General features: G+C 37.5%; 1 protein-coding gene across 1 annotated transcript in view; it reads right to left on the reverse strand.

Moving 5' to 3' along the window:
- The window catches only part of PTGER3 (prostaglandin E receptor 3), a 75,564-nt gene that overhangs the window by 39,410 nt on the left and 12,654 nt on the right, over positions 1–23,500 (reverse strand). The window contains 1 exon segment of the mRNA XM_006191028.3: positions 3,619–3,798. Coding sequence (XP_006191090.1) covers positions 3,619–3,798 — 180 coding nt within the window.

Here is a 23,500-nt window from a genome sequence, read left to right on the forward strand (position 1 = left end):
TTTGAGACATATGCAGTCACAAAACCAGCAATACACAAGCAGCTGTGAAGATCTGGCATGGTTGCTGACCTGAGCTTTTTACAGAGATAAATCATGAAAAGTTTAATTATTCTACACTACACTTTTAATATATTTGTGGTAATAAACACTCTGCAGTCTCTCTGTGTCACTCATCTCCTAGTAACCTGTATATTTCAAGAGAAGCTTCTGGGGTTAAAGTGTGAAAATAAGTAGGTAATACATGTGCCTAAAATTTCAAAGAACAAATTTTTTCTGTTTTCCGTAGCTGACTTAATCTCAATACAAAAAAAAAAAAAAAACTATGATTATTGACATGGTGAAGATTGAAAGCAGATCACTGACTTGGGGTCAAAACCAACAAAAACATATGGAGTATTAAATAAATAAAGGGCCTAATTCTAATACTATCAGAACACTGCCACGGACGGACCACCTTATTAAGGAACTGTCCTGTCAGAGTTTTTAGTTTGGCTATTAACTCAACGCCAGTGTTGCCGCAGGGTCTTCTACAGTTAACTTTTACATGAGTTTCCACAATTTTACGCCATACCATGGTCAAGAGGTCTTTTATATAATAAAGGAGCATTAAGTATGTATGTGCAGTTTTAAATTCACAGTCACTTAAATCTGGCATGACTAAACGCTTACGCTTACCTAAAGTGACTTGGTACACAGCATTAGGTAAATTTGGTAAATCTTGGGCTAACACATTTTGTTTCTTCAATTTAAAATATTTTAAAGATATCCACCATACTTACTTGATTTGAAAAGGAAACTGTTCTTATTGGATGACATGTCATCGTTCTCTTCTGTGCCACGACACAGCTGTGTAAATTCACCATTTGGAAAACAAGGATCGCTTTGTGAAGCCTACGAGAGCTGATTTTACGTGTGTTCCTACATCGCGTTCACTCACTTCTTTCTATTTGATTTCCTAGGCCTCTTTGTTTTTTTTTCTTTAATCAATACGGGGAAGTTTTGGAATTGATGTAACTTATGTGTACACTTCTTTCCTGCTGAGACACATACGTGGACAAGCTAAGCACATGAGAGTGAACTTAAAGGACCTTGGAAACATACTCTTCTGCAGCGACGTTAGTGTTCACTCTCTAACCATATCTAGGGCCTCTGAGCAACGTGTCTGAAATCTAACCTCTACTGTCATCCAAAAGCTGATCTCATCTAGGATGTATTTCTTTTCAGGTTTTCCATGTACTGACAAGTGGCTACCTAGACAACGAAACTCACACGCCATTACGTAAATCTTCCTTTTCTGCCTCCTTTTCAAGCTTGTTCAAAACCTGCCATCACCCATTCCTACCATGCACCCCTGGTCAGAAGTTTATTTTGTAGTTAAGCATGAGTTTTAGGCTGCTTTGTTGTCAGGTACTTCTGTGGCCCGAGGAAAGGTGATATTTCTTGGACAGTCATCTCCATTACCACTTGGGAGTAACAGCCTCTTAAATTATTAATGCAAATAAAGCACTTTGTTATGCAGCAATGTGACACTGCACATTTGAAGATAAATTTGTATTTCTGTAATTAAACAAGCAGACATCATTCATTTTATCAGCTGGATGGCCTGTAATGGCTTGAAGCACTTCAACCATACGGTGGTGCCCCACTGACGTGCACTTGGTTTTGGCAGATAATTAGTCGTTCATTCACTGAACAAACCCATTGAGCACTTTCTGTATTCCGAGTGCTCGGCGCTGGAAGAAATATCCCCGTCAAGCTCACACCACTTGAATCCACACTGCGTGCATGTCTATCTGATTGTAACCTAGGATCAGAGGACCACTCAAGAAGTAAAGCCTCTTCCATTATAAGGTCATTTAAGTGCAGTTTTTTTCCTGGAAAATAAAAGTATGTAGTTTTGGTTGCATTTTCCATGAAGTGACCTGTGGGATAATCCAATTCTATGGCACAGAGAGATTTCATAGTGGGGTTTTATCATTGGTTATTTATCATCATTTTTTTCCAAAACTGAGACGAGTAGAACCATCATGAATTACATAAGCACTCCCAGCACACCTTGCCTTCTCACTCAATTTGACATGGTCATTCAGACTGATTATTCCTGATTGGCCTAGGCTGGTATACATACTGATCTAATAATATTTTGTACCTCTTAAAATTAATTCTTCCCCAAATGCCTACTGAACACACACACAAATGTAGTTACTATAAAAAGAGCATAAATAAATCTCAAGTTTTTTAAAGCTAGGAAAGCAGGAAAGTAAAATGAAAATTAAAATCTTCATGAGAAAATGTTAATAAGTTTGCAAAATGAATGCTCTAGAGTATGAAGAACATTTTACATAGGTCTAATTTGTAAGATTGTTGTGTTTGTTGGGGAGATTTTTTTTAAGTTTAATTCTTGAAACTTAATGTAGAGACCTCCTTGTGCCAAAAAGATATCAAGTTTAACTCTCGAGGTTTGTATACATATAGACTATAAGAGAAACATTTAAGTAATAAATATTTAGAAAGAGCTACTTTGAGCAGAGGGCAGAGAAAGTGCTGTGAGGGGTTAATATTATTAATTTTCTTATCCTATAAATAGGCCAAACTATGCAAAGATGTTATGGAAGCTTCAAAATATTTATTGGCCTTAGAATGAGTTAGTACTTAAATATCCAAAGACTGAAAAGAATACTTTTGATGGAAAAAAATCAGGAAAGATTGTTAACCAGAGTACCTATATTTAGTGCTCAAATCAATCCTTCAATAGCATTTTGAAAAAATCATTTCACTGACTTTCAAGCACAGTTTCATGACTCTTCCCCAGGCTTGTAGGAGTTAAAAATGCAATTAAAAAATATTTTGCAGTTTGATAGTCACGAATTCTGTTATACTTGAAATAAATGGAATTGACTCTTATTCAGATGATGAGTAAACTTAATTACCAACCCAACCAAAACTAAAGTTTGTAAAGTTAGCAGCCAATTTATATATCAAGCAATATCTAAATAACATCAGTACCAATGAATATTATGGATACATTATACATCTTTTTATCCTAACTCAACTTTTTAAAAAATGTAAGGGGAATAAGAGTGACTCAGAGAGAGACAGAGAGAGAGAACAGAAGACCAAGGTCTTTCAGCAAAATCAAACTATTACCTTGTCTTCAGTGATCTGTGTTAAATTCCCCATGTACTCATTATACTGGAGTATTAACTATCCCCAGCCTGCCTCTACCACAAACCAAGATCACTTATTAAAAAAAAAAAGTTTTTCCCTCATAAATAATCACATATTCAGCTATAAGTGGCAGATAACCCAATACACTAGACTATTATTAATATATTTTCCTTTGTTTGTATTTCAGTACTTCTGGCACATAGGGGATTATCTATGCGTCTGAGACTATTTAGCCGTAAAGGAAAAATTCTACTTCAATGCATAATCAGTGGCATGCCAGGGATGCCTAAATTCACAGTAAGGTTTGGGGCTAGTTGATGCCAAAAGCTGTGAACATGCAAGTTGATTAAGTATTCTCTTTCATGCTTCTGTCTGTGATATTTCATTGGCTAATGAGATAGTCTGCACTTTCTGTCCATTATTAGCGCATCTGGAGATAGCATTTGCTACCTGGCAAAACTTCTGAAGAAGGATCTTTCTTAGCAGCAGATAAACCCAGGGATCCAAGATCTGGTTCAGCGAAGCCAGGCGAACGGCTATTAAGAAGAAGTTGCATTCTTCCTTCCTTCCTGTGTACGTCTTGCAGTGTTCAACTGATGTCTGATTGAAGATCATTTTCAACATCATTATCTAAGAAAAAGGGACAAATAATAATTCCAAAGATTAATAAGGTCATATGCATCTCCCCTACATAGTACTCTGCACATAGTTTACAATAAATTGGTTGTTGGATTGAAATGATTAATTCAAGCAACATTTATACTCATAGAACACAGCCCTGAAATATGTAAGATATTCCTATGGACTTTGCCAAATTTTTGCCAACATGATGCAGATTTTTTAAAAGTACATGTTCTCAGGCTCTTGGCCTTGGGATTTAAGAAGTTTGAAAATCACATATCTCATCTGTCTTGCTGTGTAAAACACCAGCAGGTTCACACCCAAATGAGAGCCAACACTTCACCAAAACCAAAACATATTTAGTCTTAAACTTCAGTAGTCGTAACTGAAAAAAAATCACTGAAGAAAAAAACAGAAGTAAGAAAGGGGAAAATAAGAATAAGAATAATAGAATATCACTGTCATCAGCATTTTTTGAATCCTTACAATTTGCCTGACACTGTGTCAAGTTCTTCATATGCATTTCATAAACAATATAAGATAAATGTTATTGCCATCTCCCTTTTACAATTGTAGAAACCAAAGTTTAATAATATAAACTGGCTGAGCTAGACTTAATCCCAGGTTCACTAACATATGACAGACAGCATTTTACTTTGTTTGTTTGTTTGCTTCTCTCCCTTGACTGTACACACACTAGAATGTAATAAATAAACTCAATGAATGCAGGATTTGGGACTATATATATTTTTTCCACACTGGTATATTCCCAGCAGATAGTATTCAATAAATATATGTGAATATGTGACGATATATGAATATAGTATATGACATATATCATACATAAGTATGCTTCTATTTGAATGAATACATATTTGTGATTTCCACAGAATAGGAAAAAAATGCAGATTCATATGCATCTGAAAAAATAGTCAAGCTCATTAATCACCAGAGAAATGCATATTATGACAAAGTAAGAAACCGTTTTATACCCACTAGTTTGACAGAAATAAAACGTGACTTTTCCAAATGTTACTGAGGTCGTGGAACAACATGGACTCTTACATACTGGTGAGAGTGGCAGCTGGAGCCGCCGCCTCGGAAAACCACCAGGCACTATCTTGCCTGCTACCTCCCACAAGGCCCGCTCCCAAGAATATACTGCCCTGAATTCCTGCACCAGAAGTTGTGTGTATGACTGTTCATTACAGCATCGTGCATAATGGCAGGTAAAGCAGGAACAACTCAAACCTGGGTTCACATTTGCAAGCAAAGAAAGGTGCTGACTTTATACTGGCTCCTAAATTGAAATATGGCTGGAGTAAACTGAGATGTTGGGCTATGTAATGATTTATATGGTGAAATGGTAATGATTTTTGATATCTTGTGTTAAGTAAAATCTATTATTAAAATTAACATCACTTGGAGGGGAGGGTATAGCTCAAGTGGTGGAGCACATGCTTAGGCTGCATGAGGTTCTGAGTTCAATCCCCAGTACCTCCTCTAAGCATAAATAAATAAATAAACCTAATTAACTCCCCTACTCCCACCAGAAAAATTAACATCACTTGTTTCTTGTTACTTTTTTGAAAATGACACTACTAGAAAATTTTGAATTATATATGTGGTTTGCATTTGTAGCTCAAAGTACATTTCTGTTGACCTCAAAGTGTCTCTTAAGGCCCACATTTATTTGGCTGTTCTGTCCTCAGGTCACATATCCCAAATTGAAGAGGTCCCAATATCCCTGAGTCTCCAAAATACCCAAACCACAAACCTACAGCCCCAATAATGGTACTTTCGTCCTTACACAGTCACTGGCTTAACATGTCAGAGTCACGTTTGAATCCTTCTTTTGCCTCGTCCTCTGCAATGCCGTTTGCTCTTGTTCCAGCCTCATCCTAGCTCAGCTCCTCTCTCTCATCTGAATTACAGTAGTAACAGACACCCCGATGGTGCGGATAGATGTCGGCACAACACAGATTCCGCATCCTAAATCTCAGTTCTGATTAAATTCTCACCAGCTATAAAACATTAACTCAGTCTTTCTGGACAGAGTTGAGTCACAGGTGATTCTTAAACCAATCCCTGGCCAAGGAAATGGAAATTTCCAGCTTTGGCTTATAGGACAAATCCATTCCCTGGGGCTTACCCCATGGTCCTTGACCAAAGAACCGCCTAGTACCCAAACAAAATGATGGCTCCATAAACAAATAAGAAAAGAAAAATAGGTAGGCATATACCATGACTATAATTTCTTTCAAAGATAATTTTATTCCAGATTTCAATAAAAGGAAAAAACAGATGGACAAATAAGTGAATGTTTAGCAAAGCATTATCTATTCTAGTGAGAAACTGCAAACAAATCTCTAGTATCAGGGGTGAAGCTTAATAAAATACAGTCTGTTTGCATAATAATACATATAAGAATTAAGTGAAAAGAACAGAATGTAAGATAGTATCATGTATATAAAATTATATTGTTACAAAAATTAAATTATGTAAAATACATAGACTTGTGGAAGGCAATGGGATTACTACTATGAAACAATTATTAAATTATTTAAAAATTTTTATGTGTATAAAAACATTTCAAACAACTTAGGAAATTCTTTTGTTTAAAGGAAGTTGCTGGTTATTACCTTCATTAATAAATGTTAATTATTATACACCAAGTTTATTTAAAACAAATATATCTACATTAGTATCTTCTGATGCTGGCTCATAGTCCTGTGAACTGAACACCACTTTCCACTGTGGTAGGCAGAACGGTCCCCCAAAGACATCCTCATCCCAGTCCTTGGAACCTGTGAATATGTTAATACATAAGGCAAAAAGGACTTTGCAAAACATGTGATTAATGTCAAGGGCTTTGACTTGAATTATTTGGGTGGGCTCAATATAATCATATGGGTCCTTAAAATCTGAGAAACTTTCCAGCTGTGGTCAGAGGGAGATGTGTTTATAGAAGAATGGTTGGAGAGGAATTATAGTATGATTATACTAATTAATGTATTATAGATGACCTCTCAGAATTGAAAAAAGCAAGGAAATGAGTCTGATTCTTCTTCAGAGCTTCCAGAAAGTAATGCAGCCCTGTGGACTCCTTGATATGAGCCCAGGTAAGACCCGTGTCAGACTTCTAACCTACAGAACTGTGAGAGAAATGTATACCGCTTTAGGCCACCAAGTCTGCAACAACTTGTTAAAGAGCTACCCTAAAAAACTAGCATGTGTACAGAGCAAGCTCTCAATAATGTTGAAAGGGGGTGGAGAGGTGTGGGTATGAAACCTAATCATTCTCTCTCACAGATAAAACATCCTGGCAAGTTTGCTCACCTTCATTCACTTGCTTAAGAAACTTTCTTTTTTTAACATAAATAAAGCAAAAGTAAACTTCACCCTAACTCCTATCTAAATTATCTCAATTTCTAAATTTGCAATATATAAAAATGAATTCCTGTTACTCTAGTGACATTAATTGGATCTCAGTGTGTTTGACTAAAATGTATGCAACTAGATTTTCTTTTTTTGTTGTTTTTTGTTTTATTTATTTATTTGTTTTAACTGAAGTATAGTCAGTTTACAATGTTGTGACAATTTCTGAGGTCCAGCATGATGCTTCAGTCATACGTAGACATACATATCATACATATATTCGTTTTCATATTTTTAAAACTGTATTTTCAATTCAGTGGCCTTTGAGAAAAACATGTGCCTGGTGTTCTTCTGTCTTCTTTTCGTAAGCTACTGGCTTTAGCTCTTTCAGCCCCTCACCTCATCCAATAATTACTCACCATCTTCCAGGAAGTGTTCTGAGCCTCGTTTAGAATGATTTAAAACCTCAAGTTACATTGTCATGTTCTTTTATAAATTCCTCTGACTTTTTACAATCAGGAAAATTCACAAAATTACTTACTAAAATGAGATTTCAGTCATTTTACACAATCTTCCTTGATTATTTTAAAATTAATATTTATGAGGCTAATGATTTAATATTATTTTTACTAGCCTAATACAGGTTTCATATGCCTTCCATTGGTTAGTCCACTGTAATTGCCTGTCATTTCCTATTGACACTGCAGTGATTATGAAATTACGAAACCAAGCTCTGTAAGCAATAGCTGGCACATGGGGAGAGACACTCGAGCTTTTCCCAGAACCCATGAGATGTGCAACATGAAGATAATTGGAATTAGAAGCAGTGGGCATGATACTTCCATTTCTAAATGGCAGCAGGGATGGAAGTAGAGCTCCTAATTCCCTCTCTAATTTTGAACATAAATGCAAGTTAGCATCCTTAGAAAAAGCGAGGAAATAAGTCTCCGATTCTCCTTCAGAGCTTCCAGAAGGAAATGCAGTCCTGTGGACACCTTGATGTGAGGTGTCCTAAATTAGACTTCCTTCCATTTAAGGAGCTAAACAGTGATTACAATTTTTGTAAATGTTTTTTAAATGATCAGACTTTAAAAGAAAACCTTTGGCATCAATACGTAGATTTCTGGTAAGTTAATTATTCCTATTGGTCCCATTCTACTCCTTATACAAAAGAGAAGGGACCAACATAACCCATGGTGCTTGGCCACCACAGAGGCTATTTTTTAGCAAACACATGTATATTCTGCACAATTGCTCCTGCTAAACAGCCTCATATAATGATCTGGTCAAGGGAGCAGTGGGACCAGCTGAGGTTCAACAGAACTGCACTCATCTGCCAGCATCTTCCCCAGGCTCCATGTGACTCTCTCAGACCTCCTGCCTCTGCCCTGGAGATCAGCAAGAATAGAGAGCTCTTTCTGTATCCCTGATGGCCAGGAACACAACCACATCAGTAACCCCTAAATTCTCCATCTCCCGCTAGGGCCAAGGGCAATTACTTTTCGCCATCCTAAAGGGAAAAAAATGATTTGTCCCTTCCCCAGTGATAATGATCTTTCAAATGTACAAAATAGTAACCAAGGAGACTGTTTTTAATATTCTGCATTTGGATTTTATTTTACTGTGGTAGGATTTATAACTACACATTTAAAAACCTTCAGTATTTACTTCCTGTTTTGAAAGTGCCTTGGGTTATAGGCTACATATATCTATGGAAGATTCTAAATGAGGAAACTCAAAAAAATTAATTTGTGGGGAGGGAATACAATTTTTACTTTGCCTTAGGCTTCATTATGTGGCTTTTCTGCATTTCCAGTTTATTCCTAATGTAAGTGTGTACGAGAACTTTCCTCACAGCCAAGCTTTATCTATGAAGTTCTGTTTTCCGTAATCCCTTGTCAGACTATTGGGGAATAACCTGCTCTCCTGGTAAGTCCCTGCATAGTTTGATAAATGTACTACATTATAATACACTCAAACCAGCCTTGGCTCTTTAAGCCACTTAATTACATAATTTGAAAGACTTTCATGGGAAGAAGTCTCTGTAGATTTAAGAAATAATTGTACACCTTCTGGTCCAATTACAACTCTGTTCTCAGGTTGCCGAATCATCTCAGCATTCTAGACTCTGTTTCAGAAGCTTCTCTTGCCTAACCTAATCTGAAAACTTTGGAAATAAATAGTTCATACACATTTAAAAAGTTGCTAGAAGTTGCATTATTTCATCTTTACTATTATGCCATGTTATTAAATGTTTCAAAACAACAGTGGACTAAGAACCAGAAGTAAATCCTCCCGCTGGCTCTACCGCCATTTATGACTCTCTGTGCTTTATTAAATTCACTTGTAAACCATGGCACTGGACTGGATAGTTTACATACACTTCTGTGGCTAACTTTTTTCTGATGAATTCTGGGGCAAACTGGAAAATGGATAAGGATTTCAATTAAAAAAGAAAAGAAACCCAAAGGTGAAAGACTTGGAGCAAAAGACAAAACTCCTCCCCAGGAAAACCCCAAATGTGTTTAGAAGCTGCAGACAGGCAAACACTAGAGTTAAACACAAAATTAAAACAAAAATGTTTTAAAACAAAACAAAGTTAAAAACAAAAAAGGCAAACACAAAATCAAGAGTTAAAGACCTGCCATAAATCTGACTCAGTTCTGCTTCTAGTTTGGGGACTAGTTACCTAACTGGATCTTTATTTCTCCCTTCTCCAAAACGTGATTAATACATGCTTACTGAATGTCTTCTTCATCTAGTAATGTAGCTGAGAAAACTACAATGAGAAGGATAATTAGCACCTGCAATTTACACAGCCTACCTCTGCCCAAGCCCCAGGCCACTGCACTATTGCACAGGATTCCAGAACAGAAGGCTTGGAGGTTCAGAGACAGAACAGGGGATGCTTAGGGCAGTGCAAGGAAATGAATGTATTATCTATTCCTTACATTTCTACCTACTAGAATCATTTAAAAAGAAAAACCCTCACATTTTCATTTTAAAATATTTGCTATTGCAGAATTATTACCCAGTCACTACAAGGAGAGCTCAAAATTGTAAAGCCTGCCACCACATTATTCTGTACCTTAGTACTCTCTCCTTTCAGCTAGTATGAATAGTAAAAACCTGGGTGGCTCAGTATAGCTCAGTACATATGTTATGTCTAGATAAATATTTATCTTTCTATTGAAATTGTCAAAAATGTTACTAACTAAGTAAATATTCAAATTCTGGCTGAATGGGGGAAGGTAAAATCTACTTTAAAAATATTCCTTCCATGAATTATAGATGACGGGTTAGCCTTGTGATACACATGTCAGAAGGGGTATATTTATTGTATTTCAAACTTTTATATCTCAAGAGAAAGTCTAGGCAATATGCCTCTGTCAAGGTTTAAAGGACATTGATCTTTGAAAATGTTTAGAGTTAAGATAGATTTTTTTTCCCCTGCCAAAATATAGTTTCATTTAAAGCCAAAATGCTCAATCCTACTATCTTTCACTCAGAGAACCACAGTATTAGTGGCAATTAAGAGCAGCTAAATGGCTAAGTAAGGGATCAGAGATGTGGACCAAGTTTTGTGTGCAGGGATATTCTCCTCGATATAAAAGAAAATTAGAAAAAATTAAATGGTCAACAAAAGGACACTACTCAACTTACAGAACATCGATCAATATACATAATATATAGCATACAATATGCATAATATATATGCATTCCAATCCTGCCATTTAAAGTCATGTTTTTGAAGAATATTTAATTGCATGGAGAAATGTTCAGGGTATGAAAAGTGAAAACAAATGTTTATTACATAGTATAATCCAATTAAAAAAAACCTCTCTGTGTGAATATATAGAAAAATACTAGAAGCACTTCCTTCTAAGTAGGAATTAGGGAGATTTCTATTTCCTTCTCTGTTTTTCATTTCCAAATTCCAAATTCTCCACAACAAATGTGTTATTTTTACACTTAGAAAAGAAGCATTAATATTAGAGTACTTGAAAACTTTTGTGTTAAAAATAACCCATTAAACGATTTCCTGGTAAAATGTTAGTGTCACAGTCCATCCTAGAACCATCATGTGGTCATTTTAGCTTGAATTACTAGGTAGTTGATGTGTGCATAATTTAACGACGAATAAGTGAACAGTCTGACACTCCACAATGGGTCAAAACATTTCACTTAGTAGACAAATTCATTATAGCTTATTAAAGGGAATATGATATTTAGTGGTAAGTCACTGGCCTCTGTGATTCACGCACAGTGCAGCCATGACACGTAGAAGAACCCCCTCCTGCACCACGGTAAGTGCACAATGCAGGCTAATGATTGTGGTTCTAACCTGATATGATGACTTCTTATTTAACTTTGTTTTACATCAAAATGAAACTCTTTTTTGGATCTATGCGGAAGGGACTTCACCTCATAAGGGGATCCAAATAGATACGTCTTGTACTTGTGAAGGGCAATGGGCACATTGGGATCTCTTGTGAAATTCATGGCCTCCAACCTCCTTATCTCATTCCCTAGGTAACTCATTTTTCTCTTCTCTTTCATTCACCACCGTGAGCATTTCACACATTTTCCGCTGTCCTAATTCACATCACAGAAAAAAAACCAAGCTGTTCAGGGGCCTCTCACTTTCTTAGGACTAAGTTCAGCACCTGCAGCTATCCATTCTTTCCTCTTGTTCAAACAGAAGAGGTGTCTCATCTCCTAGCCACGGCTAACCCTCTCTCTGTGCCCTGGATCCTATCCATAAGGAATCTCAGAGGCCTTATTTTCTCAATCATCTCTTTCCTCTTTTATCTTTAACTTTTGGGTTTTTCCCACTGTCATTTTAACATACCTAAGTTCCTCCTACCCTGAAATAATAAAACCTTCTGTGGAATTCTCACCTTCCTACACATACTGCTCCAGAAGTTACAGCTGAACTTCTCCAAAGAGTTGTCTCTCCTCTTTATCTTCAAATGTATCCCTAAACCTGCTATAGCCTGACTTCAGTGCCCACAAATCCTCAGGCAGGCTATTCCCAAGACGGCCAGCAAGGTTTTGAAATCCAATGGACACTTACTGTCTTTCTTGAAACATTCTCTTCCCTAAGATTCAAGTTGCCAAATATTCTGGCTGCCATTTCTCAAATATTCCCAAATACTCAAATTGTCATTTGTTCTGATTTTCTTCCTAATTTTCCTGGTACCTCTCCGAGTGCTCCTGTGCAGTCTCCTTCATGGCTCCTGTATCCATCCTGAAATTGTTAGCATTTTTCAGTCCTAGCTCATATAATGGGAGGCAACCTCTATGCATAAACTCATCGGGTGACCTCTTCTACCCCGATGACTTCAAAACCCTTCTATGTGCCTGCCGTACGCTGTACCTCTTCTCTGAGTTCCAGATTGACTGATTCAGCTGCCTAAAGCACAGCTCTGCCTGAATGTTTCACAGCAAATTCAGCAGTTTAAGCTGAAATCAGTATCTTCTTCAAAGCTGCTTCTCCACTAATCTTCCCCATTTCAGTAAACCCAGTTCCTTAAAACAGAAACTTAAGAGGTATTTCTTGGCTTATCTTGATTTATTGCTCTCTGCCTAGCTGCTTCTCTCCCCATTCCACTTCCTTAGTCATATTCCTTACATCCAATCAATCACAAATTCTCCAATTAACGCCCTAGTAGTTTTCACTCTGTTACTTCTTTCAGTCCCTCTCCCACTGACCCTAAATTCAGATCACCATCATCGCTTGTCTAAACTACCCAGTAGTCTATTACATGATTTGTTAGCCTCCATTCTGGGCTCCTCCTTGCTGCTTACAAAGGATGCTTTTGAAATGAAAATTTGGCTGTGTTATTCTACTTTGAAAAGTTTTTCAACAGCTTTTCATTGCCCTGAGTATACAGTCTAAACCCTTTAAATGGACATTGATGGCGCGTCATCACTTGGCCCCTGCAGAGCTCTCTAGCCTAAATTCTCACCAGTCCTTACTCTCACATCTGAATTCCAATCACTTTGAACTTCTTTGAAAGTTTCAGTTCTTCTTGCTTCTAGACTTTTATAAATGTGGATCCCTACATCTCATAACTCACATCCCCCTCTTCTTTACTTGACTAATTCCAACTTATTTTTTTGTGTAGACTTGAAACATCAATTTATATGATGTCTCCCCTGCCAAAAGCCTAGTAAATAATTCTTAATATGGACTCCCAAAATTCTACCTTTATCACTCCTTCACATTCTGTATGATTGCTTGTTTCAATTGTCAGTCTCTCTCAAAAGACGAAAATTGTTATAAGAATAGGGGTTATTTCTATTCTTTTAGGCATATATCAGGATAGGCCTAGTCCAGAATATATTATGTTGTAGATTTATAAATAAAGTTTAATTACAAATGCATGAATAATAAGAGTACAGTGTATCTTACCCATTTGTGGGTAACAGATTTTAGAGTTTTCACTTAATGAAAAAATTTACTAATATTTATCCCTATTCAAGACTCTTTTTTTTTTTTCTGTCTATTATTATAATTAGCCAAGATGAAAGCTTCAACTTAGGTACTAATGGACTTTAAGCACACCTTATCACTCATGATTTTAAGTACAATGTTCATAGCTACAGCAGTAACCTGGAAGAGGCTGGAGAGTTGGGTTATAAAACCAAAAGGAGAAGCAAATATTTAGAATAAAACAGAAGTATGGCCAACATGGCAGAATAGGAAGACCCTGAACTCACCTCCTCCAACAGACACACCAAAATTACCACTATTTACAGAGCAGCTATCTATGACAACTACCTGAAGACTAGCAGGAAAGATTTTCCGCAATTAAAAATAAAGAAGGAACCACAACGAGATCAGTAGGAGGGTGGAGATGTAGTACAGTCAAGGCTCAGATCCCTGGGTAGGTGACCCACAAACAGGAGGATAATTACAGTTACAGAGGTTCTCCCCAAAGATCGAGGGACTGAAGTCTCATACTGGGCGCCTTAGCCCCGAGGTCCTGTGCCAGGAAAACAAGCCCCCAGATATCTGGCTTTGAAGGTCGGCAGGGGTTGGGTACGGGAGAACTAGAAGAACTCTTAAAGGGTGCATGCAAAATATCACGGTCTCCAAGACACAGCCCAGGGGCAATAGTTTGGAAGAAGCCTGAGTCAAGCTCACTGGCTGATCCTGGAGAGCCTCTTAGAGAGGCAGGTGGCAACTGAGACACTTCCTGGGGACACAAATTCAGGTGGCAGCCATTTTAAAGCTCATCCCACCATGAGGACACTGGTGCTGGAAAGCACCATTCTGGCGTCCTCCCTCTTCCTATTAGTGCCAGGAGATTACCTGCCCACCAGTGGGTTGGCACCCAACCCTGAGCACACTCCACAGTCAACTGTGCCAGGACCCAGTCCCATCACCAGCAGTTCGGCAGCACCTGGGTGTCGGAGCCAGTCCTGCCCACCAGCGCACCTACAGTAGGAGGCCCCCCACAACAGAAGGGCCCAGGTAGCCCACACAGGGGCACTCCAAGAGCACAAAGCTCTGGTGAGCAGGAGGGAGTGTGCTGCTGGGCCCAACTGGACATCTCCTACATAAGGCCACTTCTCCAAGGTCAGGAAATGTAACTGACTTGCCTAATACTCAGAAATCAGCACAGAGATCTGGGCAAAATGAGGAGGCAGAGGAATATGTTCTAAACAAAGGAACAAGATAAAAACCTTAGGAAAATAAACTAAACAGAGTGGAGATAAGCAAATTGCTTGTAAAGAGTTCAAGGTAATGATCATAAAGATATTCAAGAACTTCAGGAGATGAATGGATGAACACAGTCAGGATTTTAACAAAGAATTAGAAAATATAAAGAAGAACCAAACAGCCCTGAAGAATACAAGAACTGAAATAAAAAATACACTAAAAAGGATCAACATTAGATTAGATGGTACAGAAGAACAGATCAGAAGACAAAGTAGTAGAAATCACTCAAGCTGAACAGAAAAAGGAAAAAAAGAATTTTAAAAAGTGAGGATAGTTTAAGAGACCTCTAGGACAACATCACACATCCTAACATTCCCACTATAAAGTTCCAAGGAGAAAGCGAAAGAGACAGAGAACTCATTTAAAGAGATAATAGCTGAAAACCTCCCTAAACTGGGAAAGGAAACAAACATTCAGGTCCAGGAAACACACAGTCTCAAACAACATAAACTCAGAGGTCCATACCAAGACACATTACAATTAAAATGGCAAAAATTAAAGCTAAGGAGACAGACATAGAAAATAAACTTTGGTTACCAAAGGGGAAAGGGTTGGGTGAGGGGAGAGATAAGTTAGGAGTTTGGGATTAGCAAATACACATTACTATATATAAAATAGATAAACCACAAGGACCTACTGTACAGCACAGGGAACTATACTCAATACCTTGTAATAACCTATAATGGAAAAGAATCTGAAAAGGAATTTATATATTTGTATGGATGTATATAACTGAATCACTTTGCGGTACACCTGAAACTAATACAACATTGTAAATCAACTACACTTCAATAAAAACTTTTTTAAAATAAATTTTAAAAAAGGGAAAATAAAGGTAAAAGTAGGTAAAGAAAAGCATCCAGTTACGTACAAGGAAACTCCCATAAGAGTATCAGCTGATTTTTTGGCAGAAAATTTGCAGGGAGTGGCATGATATAATCAAAATGATGAGAGGAAGAAACCTGCAACCAAGAATACTTCACCATGAAAGGCCATCATTCAGATCTGAAGAAGAGATAAAGAGTATTACAGATAAGCAAAAGCTAAAAGAGTTCAGCACCACTAAACTGGCTTTACAAGAAATGTGAAAAGGACTTCTCTAAGCAGAAAAGGCAAAAAAACAATTAGAAAAATGAAAATTACAAAAGGAAAAATCTCACTGGTAAGGGCAAACATGCAGTAAAAGCAGATCAGACACCTGAAAAGCTAGCAGAAAGGTTAAAAGGCAAAAATAGTAAAATCATCGACACCCACAATAAGTCGCTAAGGTATACACAAAGCAAAAGGATGTAAACTATGATGTCAGAGACATTAAGTGGTAGACAGCAGTAAAAGTACAAGGTTGTTAAAATGTGTTGGAATTTAAGAGATCATCAACTTAAAATCATCATATATACATATTTATAAATTTCATGGTAATCACAAACCAAAAACCTCTAATAGATACACACACACAGAGAAAAGAATCTAAACATACACTAAAGATAGTTATCACATAACAATGGAAGAGAGCAAAGGAAGGGAAAAAGAGAACTACAAAAATGACCAGCAAACAATTAACAAAATGGCAGTAAGAAAATGCCTACGAGTAACTGCTGTAAATGTAAATGGACTAAATGCTCCAATCACAAGATACCCCGAGCAGCTGAATAAATAACAAAAACAAGACCCATAACAAGAACCACTTCAGATCTAAAGACACACAGACTGAAAGTGAGGGGACAGGAAAAGGTATCCCATCCAAAGGGAAATAGAAAGAAACGTGGGGTAGCAATACTCATAAAAGGCCAAATAGATTTTAAAACAAAGACTGTAACAAGAGGCACAGAAGGACAGTACATAATGATAAAGGGAGCAATCCAACATGAAGATATAACAATCAGAAGTATGTTCACACCCAACATAAGAGCACCTACATACATAAAGCATATATTAACAAACATAAAGGGGATATTGACAGTAACACAGTAATAGTCGGCGGCTTCAACATCCACTTATATCAATGGACAGATTAGCTGGGCTGAAGAGTAATAAGGAAACATTGCCTTTAAATGGAACATTATACTAGATTGACTTAATAGATATGCATATATATAGAGAGAACATTCCATCTAGAAGCAGCAGAATACATATTCTTTTCAGGTACACATGGAGCAATCTTCAGGATAGATCCTATGCTAGCCACAAAACAAGTCTCAATAAATTTAGGAAAACTGAAATCATATCAAGCATCTTTTCTGACCACAACAGAATGAGACTGGAAATCAAATAAAAGAAAAAAGCTGCAAAAAAACACAAACACGTGGAGGCTAAACAACATGCTACTAAACAACCAATAGGCCACTGAAGAATCAAAGGGAAAATCAGAATGCCTGCAGGCACATGAAAATGGAAACCCAGCAGTCCAACATCGGTGAGACACGGTCAAAGCAGCTCTAAGAAGGAAGTGTACAGTGATACCAGATGACCTCAGGAAACAAACAAAACCTGAAACAATCTAAACTTACACCTAAAAGAGCTAGAAAAAGAAAAAGACTCAAACTCAAAATTAAAGATTAAAGCAGAAATCAATGAAATAAAGACTGAAAAACAATAGAAGACAGACTCAGATACAGAGAACAAACAGGTAGTTGCCAGAAGAGGGGCGGATAGGGAACGCAAAATAGGTGAAGGGAATTAAGAGCTACAAATCTCCAGTTATACAATAAACAGTCACGGAGGTGGAATGTGCAGCATAGGAAATATGCTCAATAATACTATAATAACTTTGTATGGGACACATGGTTGGTAATGCATGCAAATGTCAAGTCGTTTTGCAGTACACTGGAAACTAACAATATTGTGTGTCAACTATATTTCAAAAAAAAAATCAGATTTTTCCATTAAAAACCCAGGGATAAAAACCACATTGAATCTATAAGAAAGGAAGCATTTCCGTTGCATATTTATTTAATAACATATTTTTCAAAAATATAGTTCAAGACAAAAACACAATAAGACATGCATATCAACACAGTCTTTAATAAGAAAACTTACTATCAAATTTATAATATATAGCAGTGCAAAAGCCCTTTTATGATTATAAAGGTGTTACATATGATTCTAGTGCTCCTTGCTTGTAGAGTTCTTGCCCACAAATATGATAGTGTATTTTATGCCTATATCAGAATAAGTATTTTAAATGCCCCTCAGAGTCTAACAGATAACACATCGATTAACAGTTTAATTTACTTGCAAAATCTCCTGCCAATCAATGTTAAGTTCTAGTCAATATTAGCATAGGAGCATCCTGACATGATATTAATCTGTTTTCTTTTTTCCAACACAAAACACTCCCTCATAAACTTTACCAGCTTTCTTTATAGTTAGCTCTCCTTCTGTTGACTGTAAATAGGGACTAAGTAATTGTGCAATGCCAGATCCACAACTTGAGGGGAGAAAAGTGTCACACGGTGGCATCACTTTTTGTTTGATGTTAAGAACATTCTGTGATTTCCTGATCATGACAGGAAGCTCAACCTCCAAGGTCTCAACTTTTTAAAAGAGAAATGTGTTAACCTGGTTTAACTTGCACTTTTACTGCTTGGCTTTTGTGAAGGGGGAAAGCTGCAACCAAACATTTCTGGTGACTCCCTCTTTAGGTTCCCAAGCAGCAGCACAGGAGACACTGATTACTGAGCAAACCTTACCTTCTAGGCTTTGCTGTGTTAACAGATGTGGAGGTATACTGTAACCAGACTTGTAGTAAGTACTATGTAAGTATTAATTGTTATTATTCTTGTATTATGATTTATCAGATGTTAAGTATAATAAAAGGAAGCATAGAAGATCCCCTCACTGTCCCCTCCTACCTGGTACGTGAATTTCAATTAGGAACAATGTGGCTATGTCACACCACAGAATGGTAATTTGCCACGCAGAAACACAGGCTCCTTTTTAACCCTATCATCCATTAAGATCTATGTAGCAGCCTTGTAATACATCTTCACAACCACTCTTTCCTTTCAGGCACTACGGAAGTAGAGGGCAGGTGAACACCCTCAAGTGCCGTGTGACGTTTACACTACAAATGATAAACTTTATCTTTCAAAATGCTCTTCTGAAAACATCCTGCTTTCTATTGCCAGGAAATTAAACTTTACAAAATCATCTAAATTACGGTTAGCCCTTACAATTTTTTTAACCAGATTTGAGCAAAGTTTGAAAATTAAATTCGCATTACATGTAATGCAGGAATATGGAAACTTGTAACCTATTCGTCTTCTATGTTTCCATCCTTGGGCTGCTTTTGTCTCATCTGTTGATTTAGTTGGGTTCATACCATTTGGTCCAACAGCAAAGTAAATAATAGGAACCAGAATTAAGCAAATATGAGGAAGAAACCTATTTTTCCTGTGACTCAAATGCCAAACTTTTAAAAGGATTATAGGCGTCCATGGAAGATAAACAGATCCCAGCATCTGAATCCATTAGCTCCCTCTCTCCTTAACGTGAGTTCCAGGAGAGGAATTTTGATTGCAGTACTAAGACAGGATGGAAGGGGGCAGGGCACAGCCACTCAAGGAATGACAGCAATTTTTAACACCAAAATGGTGGAAGATTCAACTCCCAGTTGGCCTGAGGATTAAGCTGGCAGGAGGTTTGACTTCTAGTAGACCTTGAGCTTCATTATATGCTCACTGTAACAGCATGATCACTAACATGCCCCCAGGCACCACGGCAGCCCAAGGCTAACTGCAAAAGGCCAATGAATGGGCGGTGGCCCAGTTCCTGGGAATCCCAGCCCCTTCCCCAGGGCAGTTGGAATGGTCCCACCTGTAGGCGGGTGAAGCTACTGAGCCCATAAAAACTGGCAACACCACACCTAACCACCCCTTTTTCCCTCTCTCCCCTTTGGAGACAGCCCACACTCTGTCTATGGAGCGTGTACCTACTTTTACTTTAACCTGAGCACCCAACTCCCACACCTCTTTCCTTGCCTTTCTCTTGCCTTACACTCTATGCAGTGTGTAGCTCTCTAAATAAATCTACCTTCACTCAACGGTGGCTCGCACTTAAATTCTTTCCTGCGTGAAGCCAAGGACCCACACTTGGCGGGGCACGTCCCAGGGGCTCAACTGAGACCTGGAACACGGCCCTCCTCACGCCCCACATCCGTTTTCCTGCATTAGTACTAGTAGTGTCCTGGGGAAGATTTCATAAAATAAATAGGAATAATTTTGTAATTATCTTAGGGACTTTTGTTGATTTCATTTTAAAACCTATATTTGATGTAACTATTTTTAAGAACGGCTTTGCAGAAATTAGTGAATGGATATTACCGGGATTTGGGAATATACACTCCCCATTGAACCAGAACAGCTTTGTTTTTATCTGTTTCTCAAAAGATACTTATTGAAATAGTTTCCCCAGCTAAAACATTTGGAATAATACTGGTCTAATGAAGCTTTGTCTAAAAAAAAATAACTCAGGCCACAAATGTAAGCAACATGTATGCTTTTAAGTTTTATAGTAAGCATATTTTTTTAGAAAGTAAAAAGAAACATGTAGAATTTATTATAATATATATCAAACATTATTTTGACATAATCAATATAAAAATTATCAATGAGATATATTACATTCTTTTTGTACATAATCATCAAAATCTGACATGTATTTTATACTTTTATCTCAATTTGGAGTAATCACATTTCAAGTGTCCAACAACCACACGTGGCTTGTAGCTGCCATATTGGACAGTGCAGTCTAGGGCTTTATACTTTTTGACGGCCTATCACATATAATCTCTCAATTCAACTGCATAGGTATCATCACTGTAGTGGCCATATATTGGCTATCTACCCCACATCCATTCTCCCATCTCCCCTTCTCAACAGCACATCTATCTTCATTGGAGCCTGAGTGCTTCAGGGTTGACCCGATCCCTATTACCGAAGTGTTTGTATCACGGATGATGATATGACCCCGTGCAAAGCAATGAGCTACAAGAGGACGTTTCCCAAGGACATCTGGGGACAGTTTCTTCACTTTTAGGAGAGAAAAACACAGCTTCTCTCTCCTGCTGGAGGTGAAATAGGAAGTATGTCCTAGCAACCATCCTACCACCCAAGGGGAGAAAGCCACAGACAGAACGAGGGCAACACCACACACCACAAAAGATGAGGCAAGCTTCAGTCCTTGATGACGATGCTGGGATTCTGGCTTCATCAAGTCTGAAGGCTGCCCCAACTCTGGGTCTGCAGTTATGCTTTTCTATTCTGAAGGCACCATATTACGCCATCGCCAGTAACCATCAAGGGCAATATAAATAAACTGAAACTTTTGAGCATCCTTTGATGCATTGTTTTCCCCTTTCTTTGTTCGTTTTACTGCTTCCTTATTGTTGCTAAAACTCTTCATTGTTTAATTGTGGTGCCCAGGGGACCTTCCCAAACATCCTTCTGTTTCTTTCTTTTTGGATGCGAGGGATTAGAGCAGCTGTTTTCCAGGGCTTCTACTCGCTGCTTCTACTTAACTTCCCTTTAACTTTACAAAACCAAGGCTGTGTCGCCCATCCTTGTCTATCCTAAATGTATTTTTCAGTCTTTCTGAGAATTTTTATTACCAACAACAATGTGGAAGCAATAAAAGTTAACAAAGGGAAAGGTATAATGTCTTTTTAAATGTTCACAGTTTTACTGTATAAATTAATACCGTTATTCATTGGATACAAGCTGCATTGGTGGCTTTGGAAACACAAACATTTGGGTTTGATTTGCTCAATACCATTTACCAAGTATGATCCTTGAAGCAAGTTCCTTACCCAGCAAAATTTTAAAAAAATGATAAAATAAAATGAAATAAAATGGATAGATAAGTATCTTTTATCTCAAAAAAGTTATGTGCAGATTAAAACCATGTAATATACTTAAAACTCTTAAGGTCAAATTTAAACCTCAATTTTCTGATTCCAGATTTAGTGTCCTTTTCAGTTTATTACAACTTCATCTCTTCATGCATTTCAATCATTTATTGAGTAGCTACTATGGGCCAGAAAGATTTATAGACAAATATGGTAAGATCTCTGCTCTTAAGCAGTTTACAGTTTACAGTGAATCAGGCAAATAAATGGATATGAACAGGAGGGAGGCCATCTAGTTTAGCGGTCACTACATAGGATATAAAGTCAGACAAATCTGGATCCGAAGGTCAGCTCCACTTTTTGTTAACTTTGTGACCTTGGGAATGTTACTTAACACCTCAAAACCAATTTCCTCATCTGAAAAAGGAGATCACGGTATCCCCTCATAGTGTTGTTGACAGAAGGAAATGAGATTATGTCTGTGAAATGCTTAGCTCAGTGTCTGTTGTAAAGTAAGCGTTTGTCTACTATGGGGAACCACCCTCACTTGTCATAATAAATATTATGACAACTGTAAGAGAAATATATACAAGATCTTGTGTTAACTCACAGCAAAAAAGAATGCGACAATGAATATACGTAAGTTCATGGATAACTGAAAAATTGTGCTCTACACTGGAATTTGACACAACATTGTAAACTGACTATAACTCAATAAAAAATGTAATAAAAATATTATGACAACTGTAACTATAACTGTGCATGATTAGTGAAGAGGGCATGCGCAGGCGCTCTGGCGTATAGAAGAGGGGCATTTAAATCAGTTTCCAGTCCCCTAAAACAGCAGGCACCCCTGGAGAGTTCTGAATTACACTCTTAAATGTGAAAACGTCTACACACGTCTAAGTGGGAAGCTGTGTGCGTCAGTCGAGGGACCGCACGTTGATTCTATGACTGCAGACGGTGCTGAGGAGGAATGGAAAATGAGTAGTAAGTGTGGCCAAATCCAAGATCTTAAGGATTAAACTAAGCAATCTGAAGCCTTTTAATCTGGGTGAGAGGGTGCTGGATAGAAACACGCCTGAATTCCATGATACGGAGTCACTGTGAACACGGAGGTTCACTAAGGCTCTTTTCCTTCTCAATAATTATAAGGAAAAAAAAAGATGAAAGCAGGTTTGCAAGAATCCCAATTGCACTGTATCATGCTAAAAGTTTTAAAACTGTCAAAACAAATTTTCTAATTTTGACTGTGGTCAAACACGTTCCCACTAAGCAAAGAGAACTCAATAAACAGTTTTATTTGTTTTATAAATAGTTTAGTAAAAAGAATAATATTTGTGAATTGTGCTGGCTGAAAAATGTGTGCCTAGGCAAACTTCACCCCTGTTTGCAAGTGATCTAAGCCTGAAGAGACAGACAGAACCGGACGAAGCTGACGCCGCCCCTTTACAGGAAACACCTCCTAAACTGCAGGGATCACGCTGACTGGAATCCTGTAACAGTTTGTTGTAGGACAAGCAAAAATTCTTGTCACTTCTACAGGGACTTTCACAGAGTGTTCTCTAGAAAGCCAACCTCCTAAAAAAGCTAATCAATTAATGAATTAATGAATCAACAAAGATTCTGCAAGAAATATTTAATCACTGTAATTATGTGACCCGGGCAGTTCCTGTTCTAATCAGACTAACTGTTCTCAATCAGTTTGTTCTTTTTTGTATGACATTTTTGATGAAGTAATTCAAAAATATTTTAGT

This window comes from Camelus ferus, chromosome 13 (assembly GCF_009834535.1).
Source record: "Camelus ferus isolate YT-003-E chromosome 13, BCGSAC_Cfer_1.0, whole genome shotgun sequence".
NCBI classification, from domain to species: domain Eukaryota; kingdom Metazoa; phylum Chordata; class Mammalia; order Artiodactyla; family Camelidae; genus Camelus; species Camelus ferus.